The 18,298-nt window shown below is 42.4% G+C and overlaps 1 protein-coding gene and 3 long non-coding RNA genes across 5 annotated transcripts in view; 2 read left to right on the forward strand and 2 right to left on the reverse strand.

The window, feature by feature from the left end:
- LOC310677531 overlaps window positions 1-13,214 on the forward strand; it is a 40,091-nt gene extending 26,877 nt beyond the window's left edge. The window contains exon 3 of one of the 2 annotated variants that reach the window (XR_014511236.1): window positions 13,187-13,214. This is a non-coding gene — a long non-coding RNA (uncharacterized lncRNA). Of the gene's footprint in view, window positions 1-12,515; window positions 12,787-13,186 lie in introns of those variants that run through there. The other variant, XR_014511237.1, reaches the window with a different exon arrangement.
- The window catches only part of LOC310677547, a 161,184-nt gene continuing 153,077 nt past the window's right edge, over window positions 10,192-18,298 (reverse strand). Inside the window, exon 3 of the long non-coding RNA XR_014511262.1 lies at window positions 10,192-10,562. This is a non-coding gene — a long non-coding RNA (uncharacterized lncRNA). The remainder of the gene's footprint in view (window positions 10,563-18,298) is intronic.
- On the forward strand, window positions 10,683-11,994 carry LOC310677553. Its single transcript, XR_014511269.1, has 3 exons — window positions 10,683-10,887; window positions 11,469-11,555; window positions 11,877-11,994. It is a non-coding gene; the product is annotated as an uncharacterized lncRNA (long non-coding RNA).
- Window positions 13,939-16,589, reverse strand: LOC310677846 (uncharacterized protein; the record flags this gene model as incomplete). Its single annotated transcript, XM_083441031.1, has 3 exons — window positions 16,323-16,589; window positions 15,567-15,730; window positions 13,939-14,475 (listed from the first exon to the last, which is right to left on the reverse strand). The coding sequence occupies exons 1-3, from the start codon at window positions 16,342-16,344 to the stop codon at window positions 13,939-13,941; spliced, it is 723 nt and encodes a 240-aa protein (XP_083297157.1). The 5' UTR covers window positions 16,345-16,589.

Below are 18,298 nucleotides of genomic sequence, written 5' to 3' on the forward strand. Positions count from 1 at the left end.
CGGGTTTCAATTCCACAAACTTATTTCTCTATTTATCTCCCACCAAGGGGTAGAATAGAAGAATGGGGGGTGGGCAATGGGCTAGAGTTGGCTCCTAGGACCCCACCTTTTCCCGGCGGTCCTTGAGGCGGCCCACCTCCTTCTTCGCCCTCCGCCTTCTCAGGCCCCCGCGAGGGAGACCAGCCTGAGACGCGAGCTTCGGGGCTGGTAGTAGGGTCTGTGTGTGTGTGTGTGTGTGTGTGCGCGCGCGTGTGTGTGTGCAGGGATTTGAACCCTGCCTGGCCTCAGGCCAACACGCCGCCAAATGTATACATGCCTGAGGGAACATGGCGCCCTAAGGAGACCGGTTACGAGATAACTCTTAAGGGCTTCCCTCTCGACATTGTCTTCCCTTCTTACGTTCCCGCAGCATCAGCGCTGTAACAAACCAACATGGCGCCGAGCGGGTCGGCCTCGGCTGCTAAAAGAGAAGAGAACGCCATTATCCTAATTGGAGAGAGGACTTAAGAGGAAGACGCTGTGTGGTGTTAAAGTACTGTGTGGTGACTTTAATGCATGCACAGCCGCCAATTGGGAGGGGATAATCAAGGCCAAGTGGTGAATACCTCCCCCCTATCCAAAATCTGATTTAATCTCTTTTACATCAAGAAGATCTAAGGACATCAGAGTGAATGAGGCGGGAGTCCTTCTTTATCAATTGGCCATTCGTATGAATTTGAACATTTTGAATGGCAATTGCCCTCCGGACGTGCCAGGTGAATTCACTCCTTTGGGCACAACATCAAATAGTGTCCTAGACTACCTTCTAGTTTCAGAAGACCTATTTTCAAACTTCTTTTATTTTAAAGTAGACAACGTACAATCCAGTGACCACCTACCTCTAGCGGCCAAGCTAATGCTTGACTGGCACCCGGTTAGCAGTTCACATCCAATTCATGTAGGTTTAAATGCCGCAGCTCAAGTAAGAAGCATTAAATGGTCTATGAAACAGGCCCAAAAATACGCAGAATTCTTCCAGAGGAATATCTCCGAACCCCTTATTGTTTCAGTGGCGGAGGTGTCTGAACCAAATAGGATTTTGGAGTGGTTCTCCCACCTCTCTGTGGATTTAACTAGCTTTTTTACGATGCCGACTCACCTGGTTAACAGAGATCAACCCAGGTTCGGTGCACCTTGGTTTGATTCTAAATGTAAGCAAGCTAGACTTTCTCTCTGTTGTATCTACAACAGATATAAATCTTCCGGAGCTGAAACTCTTCCCCCAGAGTACTTACAGGCCAAAATTGCTTACAAACAGGCACAGAAGTCAGCCGAGCATGAATGGCAGCTAAGACGTTGGCAAGAGCTGATTGCTGCCTCTAAGCTTCGCAGCTCTCGTGGTTTTTGGAATTTAATCAACAAAAGATCGAGGAAATACCCATTGACGGTTATACCACCCCCGACATGGGAACAATTTCTAAGAAAATATTTCTCCCAGACAGTTATCTCTAACACTCATTCTGATACTCTTTCATGTCACTTGCCCAATATGGCCAGATACTGATGCGGAGGAAATAGTTGCTTTAATTGCTAAACTGAAAACTGATAAAGCCCCAGGGCCCGATCTGATCCCGGCGGAAGCTATTAAACAACATCCAGTATGGTGGGCCAAAATTCTTGCAAAAATCTTTGACGCAATTAATGCCACGGGCCAGATACCTAGATCATGGAAGGAGTCCATCATAATTCCTATATATAAAAAAGGACCACCAGAGGACCCAGGAAACTATCGTCTATTATCAATCATCAGTCTATTATCAATCATCATAAAAGTCTATACTCGCTTCCTGCTAACTAGACTAACCCAATGGGCCGAAGATCCCAATCTGATAGGCCATGAACAGGCCGGGTTTAGACCAAATCGTGCTTCTATTGACCATGCAATAATCCTATATCATTTGGCGTGGAAGTATTCTTCCCCCACTCATGGTATTCTATGTGCCGCTTTTATAGACCTGAAGGCGGCTTTTGACAGTATCTCTAGAGAGCTGCTATGGGGAAAATTGGCAAAGTGGGGCATAGATAAAAGGCTGTTGTGGCTTATGATCAAATTACATGAAGGGACGGCCGCTAGGGTGAGGTTAACACCTGAGGGCGATCTCACAAACTCTGTACCAATAAATAAGGGGGTACAACAAGGGTGCATCCTTGCCCCCTATCTCTTTAACCTCTTTATTAGTGACATGAGAACTCCCCTAGTTGAGGCCCAAACCACCATTCATGCACCCAGGCTTGCAGACTATCGCTGCCCCTTACTATTGTACGCTGACGATGCAGTGATCCTCTCATTTTCAAGAATCGGTTTGAGGAGGGTCTTTAAGATCTTCGCGTTATATTGCCAAACAAATTTACTTACTATTAACCATTCCAAATCTAAAGTCCTAATTTTTTCCAGGAGTCGTAAATTGTATAGGTGGGAACTCGAGGGGAAGCCAATTGAACAAGTCTACAAATTTCAATATCTAGGAATTTACTTCCAGCATAATATGGGATGGAAAGAGCATATCACATATTTACAAAATAAGGGCAAAGCCCTTATCTACGCTCTATTACGCTTTTTCTTTACAGAGGGGGCTATGCATGTTCCATCTGCCTTAAAAGTGTATGGTGCAAAAGTGGTTGCAACTATGGCCTACGCGGTCCCTTTATGGAGTGCTTTTGTAAACCTCATGCCTCTGGTGACATTGCAAAATCTTTTCCTTAGACGCCTTTTGAAACTACCCTCTTGTGTAAGCAACTCGGCTATTCGCTTAGAACTTAAGAGATCCTGATGTGGAGACATACCTTTAATTACTGGCTGTCCCTTTGGCATAAATTGCCCAATTACCATCTTATTCAGTGCCTTTGGAGAGATGGATTTACCAGCCCATGGGCAACAAAAATTCATTCCAAACTATTGTCTTATGGAATCTCCCCTTCCGATATACTAAATTTAGATCTAATTACAGCAAAAAAGGTAATCAAACAAAGATTGGAGGAGGTTGATCTGCAACAAAATCTTACTACAGGTGGAGGTACATGTTCCCCAATAAATCAGGGCATTACGTTTACGTCCCAGATACCTTGATATCTGTCTAACTTATCGGTTGCGTCGCACAGATTCGCTTTTGTTAGAGCTAGATTTAATGTGTTCCCCTCAAACGTGCTGAGCAATAGATTTTCTAACGGTAAAACCTCTGTTTTATGCGCATGTGACAACAAATCAATAGAATCCCTTTATCATATCTTGTTTAAATGTCCTCTATATTTAGTTCCCCGATCAAGGATTCTGAGTTCAATCATTTTGGAAACTGTTGCTAAACCACCCGAATTACATCTTGCCTATCTACTACAGGACATTGACTCTTATAGAACATTACAGGTTGCCAGATTCCTGAATTCAGTTCTTTCATATAAAAGACTTCATGGAATGCTGCATGACTATTAAAAATCTAGTAAACTTTATCCACAATCCTTATATTCAAGGCCACAATATGGTATATCTAGAGATGGTACGTAACGTGAAGGAGATTATGCATTGAAATATTTTAGTTGATATTTTAGAATGTAAAATGCTATTTTATTTATTGACTGGTTTTACCTTGTGGGCTTATAGCCGAATAAAGTATCTGATCTAGGTTACATGGGATATATGAATGTGCAGCTGAAGATAGTAGAAAAATTCTGCAGAGAACTAAAGAGAAACCCCAGAGGAATAAGCATAATTTATTAAATGTAATTCTCTCTGTTGGATCAAAAAGACATATTCATGGTAAAATGTCATCTATATTCACAGAACATAATGCCTATATGCCTTTCACACAACACAAAACAAGTTAACGTAGGTTCTCCCACTGTCATACACTAATCTTTGCTTAATTATTATACCTGAAAGTGAAATTATGACCTACCTGTTTGGAAATAATGGGCATTTGGTTTTCTCCTTTCTTCCGTTCAGATCTGGTTTCAAAACAGAAGGGCCAGAACACCAAAGAGGATCGGTTCCAGGATAAGGATCGGGAACCATGCTGCAGCTCCTTATAGCCAGAGTGAAAGAACCCGTCCAAGAAGCACCCTGGACAGCAGCCCAGGAAGCAGTTCAGGAAACGGCCAAAATATTCACACGCAACAATATTTCCAGCCACACAACTTGCATTATACTGAAAGCTATGGAGGAGCAGAGTTGTGGCAGCCACCTCTCAACAACACACAACCAGGAGAGTGTGCCCCGCAACAGCAGAGCCCCCTGGAATTGGACCCTGCTTATTTCCAGCAAGCTGCTTTTTGTGGAACTGGGCTTTGTGAGACTTCCCAGGCGAGCAACTGCCCAGTTCCATATTATGGTGCGGAGATGGTGAGGCAGCCTCCACCATCAGCTGGGAACTTCTCCATGGCATCAAGCACATATACTCCCTGGTCTGCAATGGGGAATTATTCAAATCCTGGACAAATGCAGAATGTTGATGGAAGTGCTTTGGACTCTCAGTTTTTCTCTTTAAGTCAGGTTCCAGATTAGCATCCCAACTCCTTCCTTGCTCCCTCTTTTAATGCCTTTTATTGTATTACTTTGATATTTTGAATAAAGTTTGTTCCCTTACCAGCTTGTCTGGAGTCTTGATTTAATTTTCCATTTACTGAAACATTCACTTTCCTGTGTGCAAGCATATAAACATGGGCTTAATTTTCCCATAGGAAAAAGTCAGTTGTGAGGTACATGTGGTTCTAGAGATAAAAGGTCGGGTCTCGCCACCCCAAGGTTTGTGCTCTGCTGCCTTCAATGAAGCTTTATGGGAGGGTTGCCTGTGAACTAGAGGTACCACTGTATATGCCTGAGGGAAGATAGCCGCGCCCTGTGGTGGCGCCTGGAGACCGGCTGCGAGATAACTCTGAAGGGCTTCCCTCTCGACATTGTCTTCCCTTATTACGTTCCCTCAGCATCAGCGCTAAAATGAACGTTTTCCTGGGGCAACGGCGCGGGGGGTGGTGTCCTTCCCGCTCCTCTTTCTGGTCCCAACGGCCGCCCATCCCCCACTCCCTCTCGCTTCGCCGCGTAGAATCAAGGTTGATGCCGCGCGCCATTTCCCGCCCAAACCGCCGCCGCGCATGCGCCCTCGCCTGTCCTGCCTTCGCTCCTTTTGGCCACGGCTTCCCCTGCTGCGTCACCTTGGCCGCCCTCTTCCACCTCCTCCTCCTCCCTGTGCTCCCCGCTTCTCCCCCCCCCCTCCCCTCGGTCTCCTCTTCGCTCCCTCTTCACACAATGACCCCCCCACCCCGCAGGGGGGACCCACCCGTGAGGCTAGATAAGCGCATTAGCATGTCTGGCCTCTGAGGAAGGCTGCCCCCTCTCGCCTTCCATGCTGCTCCTTTCATTCCTTCATCCTTCTGCTCCCCTTTTCCCCCTCCAGGCTCAGCCCGGGTGGGGGGGGGGGGGGAGACCGGCTGGGCTGCCCTAAATCCGCCTCTGCTTGGAAGTTTTTGGTTCTCTTTAATTTTTGGTTGATCGTTATTTTTAATTATTATAAAACAAGACAGATCCCTTTAGTCAGAAATACGTCCCTCTCAATCCCTCCCATTTCATTTACTTATGTACTGCTTTTGAAATGAACCTCACAAAGTGGTTAACATCAATATATCAAAACAATAAGCATCCATTAAAAATGTAATAAAACAGCAAAGGCAAACTGCAAGGGAGAAAAGTTCAATGATTTTAGGATTGTAGCTTTTAAAAGTGTAGCTTAGTGGGAGGTTGGATCTTATTATTTATTTGTTAAATGTGAACCTCATTTTTGTTCCAAATTGTTGCTCTCTAGACCAGTTTCTATTCATCCAGACCAAATGATTCTGCCACCCTGACCAGTTAATACTTAAACTCTTGAGTATTGCTACATCAGTTTGATTACACTATTGACAGAGAACTTTGATCACCATGTTAACATCTATGATGTCATGAATAGCTCTATCTGAATTGAAATTTACATGGATTTGTTGAGCATTCAGATGTCTATCTAAATAGTGTGTGAAGTAATCGTAAGAGAATGATAACTTGGGAAACTGCTTGGCTGTCCTCCAATTGCATTCAGGATAAGAAGAAGACTACAGGGTGGGCAGGCAGATCTCTGAAGCACCAGGTGTGTATCCTTTCTCCTCACACTACTTGCCAGATCAAACACTGCACAGAATTTCCCCCACCGATTGGTCTACATTGGATTATTCCTGTCTGATTTAGGGATGCAGGAAGAGCTGCTGATTTGCTCTATTTGTCTAGTTTTAGGAGGATTTTAAAAACAATTAATTAATTAAAAACATTTAAAGACAAGCGAGAGAGAGAGAGAGAGAGATTGCACATACTTTTGTAAAGTAAGAAAATCTTTAGTAAAGATACATTAAAAAGAAACATTTAAAGACCACTTGATTGTAATAGAATCTCTGTAAACAAAACATGAAAATCACCAAAAACTGACAGTTAAAAACAAGTATTTTAAAATTTTGGAATATGTTTTAAATCAGCAGTAAACTAAAAAGATATTAAATAAAACACATTCCATTTCTACATGTCTAGATAGGCTAGCCTAAGCAATAACACCTTTAGCAGGTGCCGAATATAGTACTTTTTTGTTATTTTTATTTTCCAGTGCTTACTAGTTTTTGTAGGTCAATGCCAATAAAGATTTGAATGAAAATAACTATTTTGAGAATAATTTCTGAAAATGGCCTCTCTTCATAGTTGGTTCTTTTAAAAAAAACAAAAAACCAACAACAACAAATAGCTTGTGTCTACTTCAGTTTCATACTTTCCAAATTTCTCACTTAAAAGAGGGTTTCCTATTCAGTAAGACAATAGTTACTTTAGTGTGAGTGAATATATATGTACAAGTAAACACACACACACACACTTTTATGGGGCCTGGATACATTCATGTCCTGTTAACATAGCATGGAAACATTCCTTTCATTAATGTTGCCTTTTGTTTCATTCATGTTGCCTTATCTAGCTATGAACTCAAGAGATGGCCCTAGACAAGTTCTGTCCCTCAACCCTAGCCCTTTGGAATGTATACAAGTTAATGATAAGGTTGGGCTTGATTGTGTCCATAAAGAAGATAATTATTTAGAGAGACAGAGTCATCTCAGGCTGATTTGGAGTTGATGGTCCACCTTCCTTGGCCTGAGCACAAATTATCTATTCAGTTAACTGTGAGAGAATTCCTCATCTGAAAATTAAGATTACAGGATTTCTTTGTATTACAGCCTTATTCCTGATTGATCACTGCCATTGTGTGAGTATGTTTTAACACGCAGCCTGAAAAGAAGAGGAGTTCTGAAGCATGTGGACTACCCCTACTCATTGGCAGAGTTTGCTTGGAAATGTTTTGCTTTGCTGGTGGCAGTAAGCCCTTGTGACTTCCAGCAACCTGCCTAGCATATCAGTTTGTATAGAATGCTAAACCATTCCTTACTAAACTATGGTTTATTAAACCATGGTTTAGCAGCATTATGTGTGAACCCAGCCCATAACTATGGTTTATTTACTATGGTTAAATGTTCTAGCTAGTTTAGAAATCTTAGCTAATGTTAACCATAGCTTAGTGTTACGTGTGAACCTGGATACCCTCCTTAGCTGTGGTTAAAGTGCCATCGCCCAAAAGTTGCAATGTTGTCAATGAAGTGCTGCAAAAAATTCAAACTGCTCTCACTGTGCTTTTAATGATTCTACAATGCATTGAATCAAGATTTAACTGATTATCTGCCTGATGCCTCAAGTTGTAACCATGGTTTATTAACTATGGTTAATGTTAATAAGGGGTTAGTGTTACGTACAACCAGGCCAATGACATGTTCTAAGATCTGATCAGTAGCTTCAGTAAGAATTTATAAACTAGTTTGTGAAGGTTTTCCTTCTGGTGGTGTTTTTTTAATTTCTAATGGTAAAGGTAAAGGTACCCCTGCCCGTATGGGCCAGTCATGTCTGACTCTAGGGTTGTGCGCCCATCTTACTTAAGAGACCGGGGGCCAGCGTTGTCTGGAGACACTTCCGGGTCACGTGGCCAGCGTGACGAAGCTGCTCTGGCGAGCCGGCACCAGCGCAGCACACGGAAACGGCGTTTACCTTCCCGCTAGAAAGCGGTCCCTATTTATCTACTTGCACTTAAGAGTGCTTTCAAACTGCTAGGTGGGCAGGAGCTGGGACCAAACGACGGGAGCTCACCCCTCCGCGGGGATTCGAACTGCCGACCAAGCCCTAGGCGCTGAGGTTTTACCCACAGCGCCACCCGCGTCCCCTAATTTCTGGAGCTAATGGTCGGGGTCCCTGTACCCTTTACTTTATATAGCATCTTCATGGTGTTTTCCCTAGAGGAACCACATTCTAACATGCAGCACATTGTGAAGACTGGGCCTGATTTCTGAGTTCACATAATGTGTATAGATATCCATTCCACTGTACATTCTATTACCATTGCCACTGCCCTTTCTAGAGTGCTGAGAGACTAGAGTGCTCCAGTTTTCTCAGGGACCACATTTTGTGTTCTTCACAATACTAACAAAGCCTTTTGACTCTTGGCAGTTTTTTGTTTTTTTAATTAGAATGCCTTTGCTTTATTTTAATTCATGACATTTGAGAATTTTGTGCAAAACAAACCAGACATTTTAACACACAAGGCATTTGCGATCAGTTCCTGACAGTACTGAGTAATCAGTATTTAAGCAATCTTTATTATTATCCCTTAACAACACAGTTGTGGCAGTTTGACTCCTCCCACCAAGGTGAACAAAGGCTTGCTAGACAGCTGATCTCAATCTAGACTCAATGTCTGGAGATCAGTGATAAGGCATCACATGTTTGCAGCTGAGGGGTGGGGTGGGTGGAGTCAGAAAGAGCTTGAAAGGGGATTTTTAACCCTTTCTGCTTTGTTCCCACCACCAATCTGAATGGCTTCCCAAGCTTCTATTTTCTTCACATGGCAGGGATGGTCAGAAGATAGATAAGCTCTAGGTGATTTTAAGTAGATCAGAAAGGATTTCTGACTTTCCCATGTTTATCAAAAACAGCAACAAAGTAATCCCCCTCCCCTAAATTCAGAATTGTACGTTGTATACAGTAAAAAATAAAATAAAATGGGGCGGGGAAAAACAAATTTGCTGCATGGTGCCTGTAACCTCCACCCTTCCTGCTGGGCAAATACTAGCTCTGAGGGCGCAACTTGGGTGAAATGGCATGGTGTTTTAAACCCATTCCTTAGCACCACAAACAGATCTGAATCCATAACTACCACCTGCCCCCCCCATGTTGTGTTTGCCATTTCTAAAATTAACAAGAAATGAGTTTATTACAGATAAACTTACAAAATTAGGTCTGGCTTGGTTCCAAGTCACTTTCTGAGTAACACAGACAAACAATTTTTAGTGTAGGAAGTAGATTTCACATAGAGCATGGAGTAAATGTATGGAGGTGTGGGCTTTAGAATTTGCAAAGGGATGATAGATTTGAATGACTCCCAATACATGGATTGAGTTCCCAGGCCATTAGTTGTTCATCTCTACTCAGTAAAGAAGTAAGGAGTTTTGTTTAGTTTAGTTTTTAAAAGAAGCATGGTAAGAATCAGAATGTATTGTAAATCTATTACATTCTTTTTTATTCATTTTTGCTTTTAACAATTATCATCTCACATAAATCATAGTCATTCTACACACAGGATTCTCTGAATCCCAAGACTTCCCTCCACCTTTCCATAGTTTCCCAAGATATTCTTTTCCAACTGCAGCATATAATATTCTCCATATTTCCTTAAAACTCAGTTTTTACAATAGTTCCCTCTACATTGCAAGAGCTGAACAACCCTTTACCCGAAGGTTTCTTTCCCTTTCCCCTTAAAATTTCTAGCCGCAGAGTATGCTGCAAAGGACCTGTGTGAAGGGGTAACTAGGAAGTTGGAGTCTCAGACAGGTTTTCTTTAAATAAACAATAAAGATTTATTTAAGGCAAGATAGTATATAATACAAATGGATTCAACTTAGGTTAGTTCAGAAATACAGTGCAATTTCACTTTAAATTTGTCCTCAGTTGTTTGTGCATTATTGGTTTGGTTCCTTGATTCTTTCTTTCAGTTATCCACCCCCTTTAACAATCCTGCTCCTGAGGTACTTTAAGTAATTGACCACAGGGCTCTCCACACTTCACTGGGTCTGGGAGTTTCTTCTTTTCCTTAGAAGAATCTCTCCCCTCCAGACTAGGTTTGAGTCCCAAGTAGGCTGTTCCTTTCCAGCTCCTACTTCTCCTGGCTCAACCTCTGCCTCCCAGTAAAATTCCGCTCTATTCCTCCTACAGGACACCACACTCTGTCCTTCACAATACGCTCAGAGTGGAAGTTGTTTTTTCCAGAGCCAACTCTTTCTCCCATTCACTCTTTATACCTCAGCCTGTCTCCTAACCTGTCTCCCTACCTATCTCCCACCCTCTCCACCCACAGTTCCAACCCACTTCAACCAACGCTCTCAAACTAACTGTCTCTCCAAAAACTCTCCTTTTAAACTCTCCCTCCTGGAACCTCGGCCAATCAGAGGCTGCAATTCATTAACAATTTGCAGGCATGAAAAAAAAGAAAGAAGGACTTGTTGATCCAACCTGTTGATCCAAGCTGTTCAGAGGAGAGGATTGATTACATCAGGTCAATTACCTACTTAGTTCAATCTGTTATAAAACAAGAGTGACTACAGAACTGAAAGCCTCTCTTCTATCTGAGATGCATTGGTGACACTTTCCTCTCACAGGCCTTGGGTGACAGCCCATTAACCTAAAAACACCTCTTCATGAGTAACAGGCCATATAACAGGATTGTGGACAAGAGGGACCAGACGCTGTGGCAGAGCCAGGTACCAACTCTATTCCCATATCTAGTTTAACATAATTATTACAGGAGCTAAGAATGTCAATACAACCTGAGGGGCTAATTCACCTGCTCATCTTCCAAAGTAATATATGCCATCAGTTGCCTTCTAGCTGGTCTATGCAAAAGAATGAATGAGCACAAATCTGAAATGGCAGTATAGAAAAGCCAATGAGGGAACATTTCAGCCTCTCAGGATGCTCTGTCACTGACCTTAAGGTGTTCATTATTGAATGAAGTGACCTCAAACCATGAGGCCATTGTATTACAATGCACCAGTGCTATTATTTGCACATGGAATCAGTACAATAGGTGCTAGGTTTATGTTTTTTAAAATCACACTGGATGTGCTAAAAATTGGCTTACCAGTGCAACTACTGTTTTTGGTGCATCGTTGCAGTTTAAAAGGTCATTATCCTCAACTGTATAATTCAGCATTTAGTTTCCCTCTGATTTCTTTTTACAAGCTCCCCACCGATTGTGTCCCTGCAACTCAGGATAACACTTTATGCATCCAATGAAGTGAATTATATTGTGTGTGTCATAATAAATTTGTTAATCTTTCAGGTGCTACAAGACTCTTCTGCTGGTTTTGCAGGATTGAAAAGATTCCCCCTGCACCAATTTTACAATGATTGCTTAAGGATTGAAATGGTAATCTGAAAAAGCCATTGTGAAATGGGTCCTAACTTTTGTGCTAGATTCTACTGCCTCAAATGAATGGCATCTCAGCCTGTGGTCTTCATCTTGCAGGTCATGATTACAATATCTTATTGTGCTTAACTAAGAAAGAAACTCTGACCTCCCTCACACCTGCTTTGTGAAACACATTACCCTACTGTGGATTGTGGAGTTGTTGTTCTTGCTGTTTTCTAATGGGCCAGCATGCCTACTTATGCTTTTAATGGAGCTTATTTACAATGGATAGAGTACTCGTCATCTCGAAGAAAAGGAGCTTTTTCTTTTTTCTTTTAGGGATGAGGGACATACAGAATCAGTATAGACTGAGTGCATCTTCTGAAGGCAAGGATATGGTTGGTTGGTTTTTTAACTGCATGCATTAAATGCTTGTTTTTATTTCTTTAACTGCAAATGATTCAGGAAGAAGATCTGGTCAGTTGTCAACTAAAGAACTACTTGTAGCTATTTTATTCTATTCTTAGATCTCTTCTATTACAGTACATCTAATTTGTGCATATGTGACCCCCTTTCTGTATATGAGGTCTGTTTAGGAGAATGCCAGGTTTTCCAAGCATTCTGCTCCACACAGTAGCCAACCATATCACTATGCGATACCAAAAGCAGGACACAGGTCAGGTGAGTACCCTTTTGCCCTGTTCTTTCCCAGCAATTGATATGCCTCTGATAGCATATATTCATAATGATTAGTAGCCACTGATAGTCTTAGCATTCATGAATTTGCCTAATCTCTTGAGAAAGCCATCTAGGTTGGCAGCCATAATCACATCTTGAGTAATTCCAGGACTGTGCTTACACACATATACTCTCTCTCTCTCTCTCTCTCTCTCTCTCTCTCTCTCACACACACACACACACACACACACACACAGACACAGTAAGATGTGGACCCAGCTCAGCCCTATCCCAACCTAGGTCACACCCAACCCAGATCTGGTCCTATATCAGGGTAGGACTAAAGGGGCAGGGCAGGACAAATCCACTAGATTCAGTTTGATCTGCCACATCTAGCGCCCAGCCCCATTAAATTCCATAGTGCAGTGTTGAGAAATATAGTGGACTGGGCAGGTGAGGTTTTATGATATGGATTTGTAATATATTCCAAGCCTAAAGCCTATATCTCAGTGAATGGAGTAAATTCAGACTCATGCAGATTATGTAGAGGTACTCAACAGAGATGTCCTCTATCTCCACTGCTGTTTGCACTTTCCACTGTTAGCAGAACTTAACCCATTATCAGAACCATTTAGATCTGAATATATAATCAAATGAACAGGGAACATAATGATATGCCAATAATGTAGCATTATTTGTGAAAAGCCGTGAAAAACCCATTTGGAGATGTCTTAGGCTTTGATAGCTTTATACTCTTAGGCTCAGTTGTTTCAGGGTTTTTGCTGGGCGGCGGGCACGGAACATGTTGCAGCTGTTGCTGATTTGGTTGTGTATTAGTAAGTTCAGTGGGACTTACTTCGAAATTAGTTGTCCTAAGAGGGTCCAATTTAGAATCTAAAATTAACTGACTTATTTTATTATGACTAAACCTGGCTAAACAAGGCTGTACGTCACAAAAGGACACAATCTAGTTCACAGGCAACCCTCCTATAAAGCTTCATTGAAGGCAGTAGAACACAAAACGGGGGGGGGGGGGGGAATAAGGGCAAGAAAATGAAATAAAGTGTTCAAAATATCCCCCCACAAAGTTTTTAATAGATATAAATGCCCATGTTGCAGGCAAAGGCACATACAAGTTAAACTTGTATATGTCTTTAAAGCTTTGGAGAGCAACTTAACACACTCATAGTAGAAAAATCAATTAAACCTTATATCCCCATCTCAAACTTCTGTGTCTTAAAAATGGGAGACTCATTAATGAAAACCAAACTTTTTAACACAGAAAAGTGTTACTAAATCTACTTATAGCAGGATCTACAAATATACTTTTGCATACAAAGGAAATACAGCAACTTCCCACCACATTTATTGCCACCTACTCTAGCCTCCGATACAGAGACTTAAAAAGGAAAGGGACAGAAAGCCATTGGTACATTAAAATGTGTCTCAGGAATATCCAGCCATTAGTAGACATGACCTTTTATCTCTAGAACCACATGTACCGCACAACTGACTTTTTTTCTACGGGAAAATTAAGCTTGCACACAGGAAAGTGAATGTTTCAGTAAATGGAAAGTTAAAAGAAGACTCCAGACAAGCTATTAAAAGAACAAATTTTATTCAAAACATCGAAGTCATACATTAAGAGGCATTAAAAGAGGGAGCTTGGAAAATATGTACAGGATAGCAAGGAAGGAGTTGGGATGCTAATCTGGAACCTGACTTAAAGAGAAAAAGAGTTTGAAGCACTTCTATCAACATTCTGCATTTGTCCAGGATTTGAATAATTCCCCGTTGCAGACCAGGGAGTATATGTGCTTGATGCCATGGAGAAGTTCCCAGCTGATGGTGGAGGCTGCCTCACCATCTCCGCACCATAGTATGGAACTGGGCAGTTGCTTGCCTGGGAAGGCTCATAAAGTCCAGTTCCACAAAAGGCAGCTTGCTGGAAATAAGCAGGGTTAACTTCCAGGGAGCTCTGCTGTTGCGGGGCACACTCTCCTGGTTGTGTGTTGTTGAGAGGTGGCTGCCACAACTCTGCTCCTCTATAACTTTCAGCATAATGAAAGTTGTGTGGCGGATAATATTGTTCCATATGAAGATTTTGGCAGCTTCCTGGACTGCTTCTTGGGCTGCTGTCCAGGGTGCTTCTTGGACGGGTTCTTTCACTCTGGCTAAAAGGAGCTGCAGCATGGTTCCCGATCCTTATCCTGGAACCAGTGCTCTTTGGTGTTCTGGCCCTTCGGTTTTGAAACCAGACCTGAACAGAAGAAAGGAGAGAACCAGTATAGAAGACCTTGTTACCATGAATATGTCTTTTTGATCCAACAGAGAGAATTACATTTAATAAATTATGCTTATTCCTCTGGGGTTTCTCTTTAGTTCTCTGCAGCATTTTTCTACTCTCTTCAGCTCCACATTCATATATCCCATGTACATAATCTCCAGTTACTGTTAAATATAAAGCTTCTAAGTTGGAATGACTAAATACTGCTATTTGGCTGTATTTTGTTCTGCAGTATCAGAAAAAGCCACCTTTAAAAGCTGCACAAGTGTACAGTTCCACAAGACTTGCTTTATTCAAGTATAACCTGTGGATGTGAGCTTACATGTAAGAAATTGTCAAGCGTTTGTTAATGCCAAGTGGATGGCTGCATACAAGACTTAACATCTCTGTGTGCATTTGTGCTGGAAGGCAACACTTGATGCCTGGCAATTGTTTTAAAAATTCAATAAACTTAGCCATAGTAATTTTAAATAGCTCACTGAGAAGACCTACCCATTTGTTGTGCCCTGTTTGGGGTCTTCTGCCTCAGCCTCCCAAGTGTCCTGGGGGTAATGGACTAGGCAGGGAAGGGTTTATATATATATATGTAAATGCCAATTTCTCTGTAGGAGAGAACCAAGTACTTGCTCAACTTTTGCCAGAAAAAGCAATGCAGCTTAAGTCGTTTTAGTCTCCCCAGTGCAAGCTGCTTATGGCTGCAGTCCTCTGCACATTACCTTGGGAGTTAGTGTTAACTGGATCAGGCTGCAAAGGCAGCCTATAAAACCAGTTTTAATGTACTTTTAGCACTAAGCCCATCCATTGCAGAAATTAGATTTCTAAACTGGGTCTCTGAAGATTTTTAAAAAATGATTTAAACCCAGAACCCACGATACACCCCCCAAAAAGAAAGAACCAAGAAAGAGGAAGCTAGCTCTTGAACTAGGCGCCTTTCGCGATAAGCTGAGAGGCACCCGGGAGAACTAAGGCCTTCGACTACGCAAGGGTTATTCTGAGCGTTTCAAATTGTTCCAGTATGTGCGGTTTAGGGAAGTCTTGGAAGCCCCCACCATCCCGATTCTTACGTGCACACGATCTTCTTCAACTCCGATGCACCTCGCCAGCGCCTCCCTGGTCTCGTATCCGGGGTACTGGTTCTCTGCAAATGACTTTTTGAGGAGCTCGACGTGAGATGGGCTAAAAACAGTCCTTTTTCGCCTTTCTCCTCCAACTTTGGGGTAGCTTCCTCCTGGGAAAAGACAAAGAGGCAAATCTGAAGGAAGCGCTCGGCTGAAACTGAAGCGACGCTTGCCGATCTTCCTCCCTGAATTGGTTTTGCCTTAATAATGGACACTAATTTTAAATAAACCTCCCGTTGCTCTGAACAAGGCTTGCATGAAAACAAACCAAAGAATTTTCAGTAAGAAGTTTACGCTCTTATTTCTATGCCTGCCATCGTTTTCCGTAGCCGATCCTAACCACGATTATTGGGAAATTTAATCCCGTTTATGTGAAAGGGATTTAACATTCAGAAAGTGTGTGTGTAAATGCTTCATGCAGTAAAATGCAGTAAATGCTTCATGCTTACAAGTAAAGATGTGCAAACCAATTTTGCGAAATGTTTCCAACCGAAGACATTTGAGCCCCTGTGTAATCCCTCCCTGGCTACCACAAATGGGTCTTTGAAAGCCTTCCCTACACCCTGATCCTGACCCAGAAACAAAAACACCCTTCATTTATAAAAACCGTCGTTTTTGAAACCCTGAATTTATATCAATCATTTGAGCAATTTTTTAAAGACAAGTGAACTAAAAATCTTCTTAACAATCCTCTCTTCTTACCTTGGCTGTTGGTAGTTTTCATCTTGCAAAAGCGCTGCCTCGCTCTCTTCCAACAAAGCTGGTTTTCGCTTCCAAAATTGCCCTTTCTCCTCAAGGCCCGCTCCAGGTTTCTGGAGTTCGGCGCCTTTATAGCCCCTCCTGGCTGCCGATTGGCCGGCGCGTTTTCCTTGGAGAGAAGCGCTCCAATGGGGAGGCGGCTTTTGGGGAGGAGCGAGATTCAAGTTCAGTTTCAAGCGCTGCTTGACCAATCTAGATGGGCTGGAGCGCACCCTTCCCTTAGCATCACCCCTTAGCAAAACTGGAAAATAGCCCGACAGATTAGTGTGCACAGTTGAAGAGAAGGGAATTGAGAGGATGGGTTGGGGAGCGAGAGAGCCAGACACAACTGTGGTTTATTTTTGAAAAATATTATTATGAAGCTGTCAGTTTACAGAAAGAGATGCGCCAAGACTTAGGCATGTTGAAAGGCTTTGCCCAAGAAGCCTAGATGCAGCAAGTACACTCTGAAACCCCCTGCCTTTTGAGATGAAGCAGGCGCCTTCACTGCACCCTTTGCGGCGCCTGCTATAAACTTTGTTTCCTTTCCTTTACCTGCAGAAAGTTGCTATGCCCTTTAATCGGTGGTTTTAGCTTCACTGTAATTGCATTTGGCATGTTTTTCACTTTGAGTTTTATCGATCATGTTCATGCTTTCGGAAGCCGCTTAGAGGTTTTCGGTAAGGTTAGGCGGTGCAAAAACTTGAAGGGAAGAATGTGAGTAACTCCATTGCAAATGAAGGGAAGGCAAACTCCTCTTGCCAAGACGTCAGTAGGGATTTCAAGCCCAAGCGGTTGATGTTAGATGCTGGGAGTATCCAGCCCCGGACAGACGTCGCAACCAAATCCTGAATCTACACAGTCTCAATGCACTATCGCTTGTAACTGCAAGGGGGTTGCATTCTCTTTCTTTCTTCTTCTTCTTTTATTAAAGATTTTCTTGTTTTACAGAAGTATGTGTAATGTCTCTCGTATTTTTTACATGTAACATTTTTTACAAATCCGTTTCATTTGTTGAGACATTAGGGGGAGCAAAAAAGGGGTGGAGGGTGGGGATAGGGGTGGGTGTGGGTGGCGATGTTTCTATTCTGCTTAATTTATGTAGGGTTTGGTGTCAGCGTTGCTTGTGCTGTTCACTTGTGTTTCTAACGGGGTTGCATTCTGAGTGAAAGCGAGCTTTCCGTTTCCTGGGCTTGCTTCAAACTTTGCTGGTGCTTCCTTTGTTTTTCACTTCAACTATTTCTCTTTCTGTCTTTCTATCCCCACAACTTTCACGTGGCCATATTCCTCTGCCTTTCAGGGACTTGCGGCATCCAAATAGCCTGCCGCTCCACCCTACACCCGGGGCAAGAGAGTTGCCTCCGATCCTCAAAGGAACTGAAAACGTCTGAAACCTTCCAGCTCATACAATGAATGTTCCCAGTCCCTGGCAGTTTGTTAATCAAGAATGGTTCTCTGATGGTACATTCTTTGTTATTTTTGCATAAGATAATTAACACAAGGGACCCTCCCTAAGCGTACCTATAAACCCTAATCATAGGTATGCTGACTCAGAATCGGCAAGGAAACTTTTTTTCGAGAAAGAACTACATTTTTTTACTACTCAACAAAAGCTTCCGTGAAGGTTGGGGGTGTTACAGAAAGATGTGGAAACCTCAGCAACCATATCAGTACTGTCTCAGGAAAGATTATCCCTGAACAAAAGAGGGCTCACATTGGGGGTGGGAGAGACACAGTGAAATGTCTCTAATTTCTGCCATCATGATCGCTTCGAAGCTCGGTATATTTCTGCAGAAGGCAATTGATTTAAATATGTATTCCTGAAAGGTACTTACAGTAGGGACTAGCAGAATTTCCTGGAAAACATTTATTTGTATCCTTTGGGATACAACACGTTGCAATCTATCTCAATATATTCTTCATCATAGCGGTGGAACATC

Source organism: Podarcis tiliguerta, assembly GCF_965153285.1.
Source record: "Podarcis tiliguerta genome assembly, chromosome: 5".
In the NCBI taxonomy this organism is placed as follows: domain Eukaryota; kingdom Metazoa; phylum Chordata; class Lepidosauria; order Squamata; family Lacertidae; genus Podarcis; species Podarcis tiliguerta.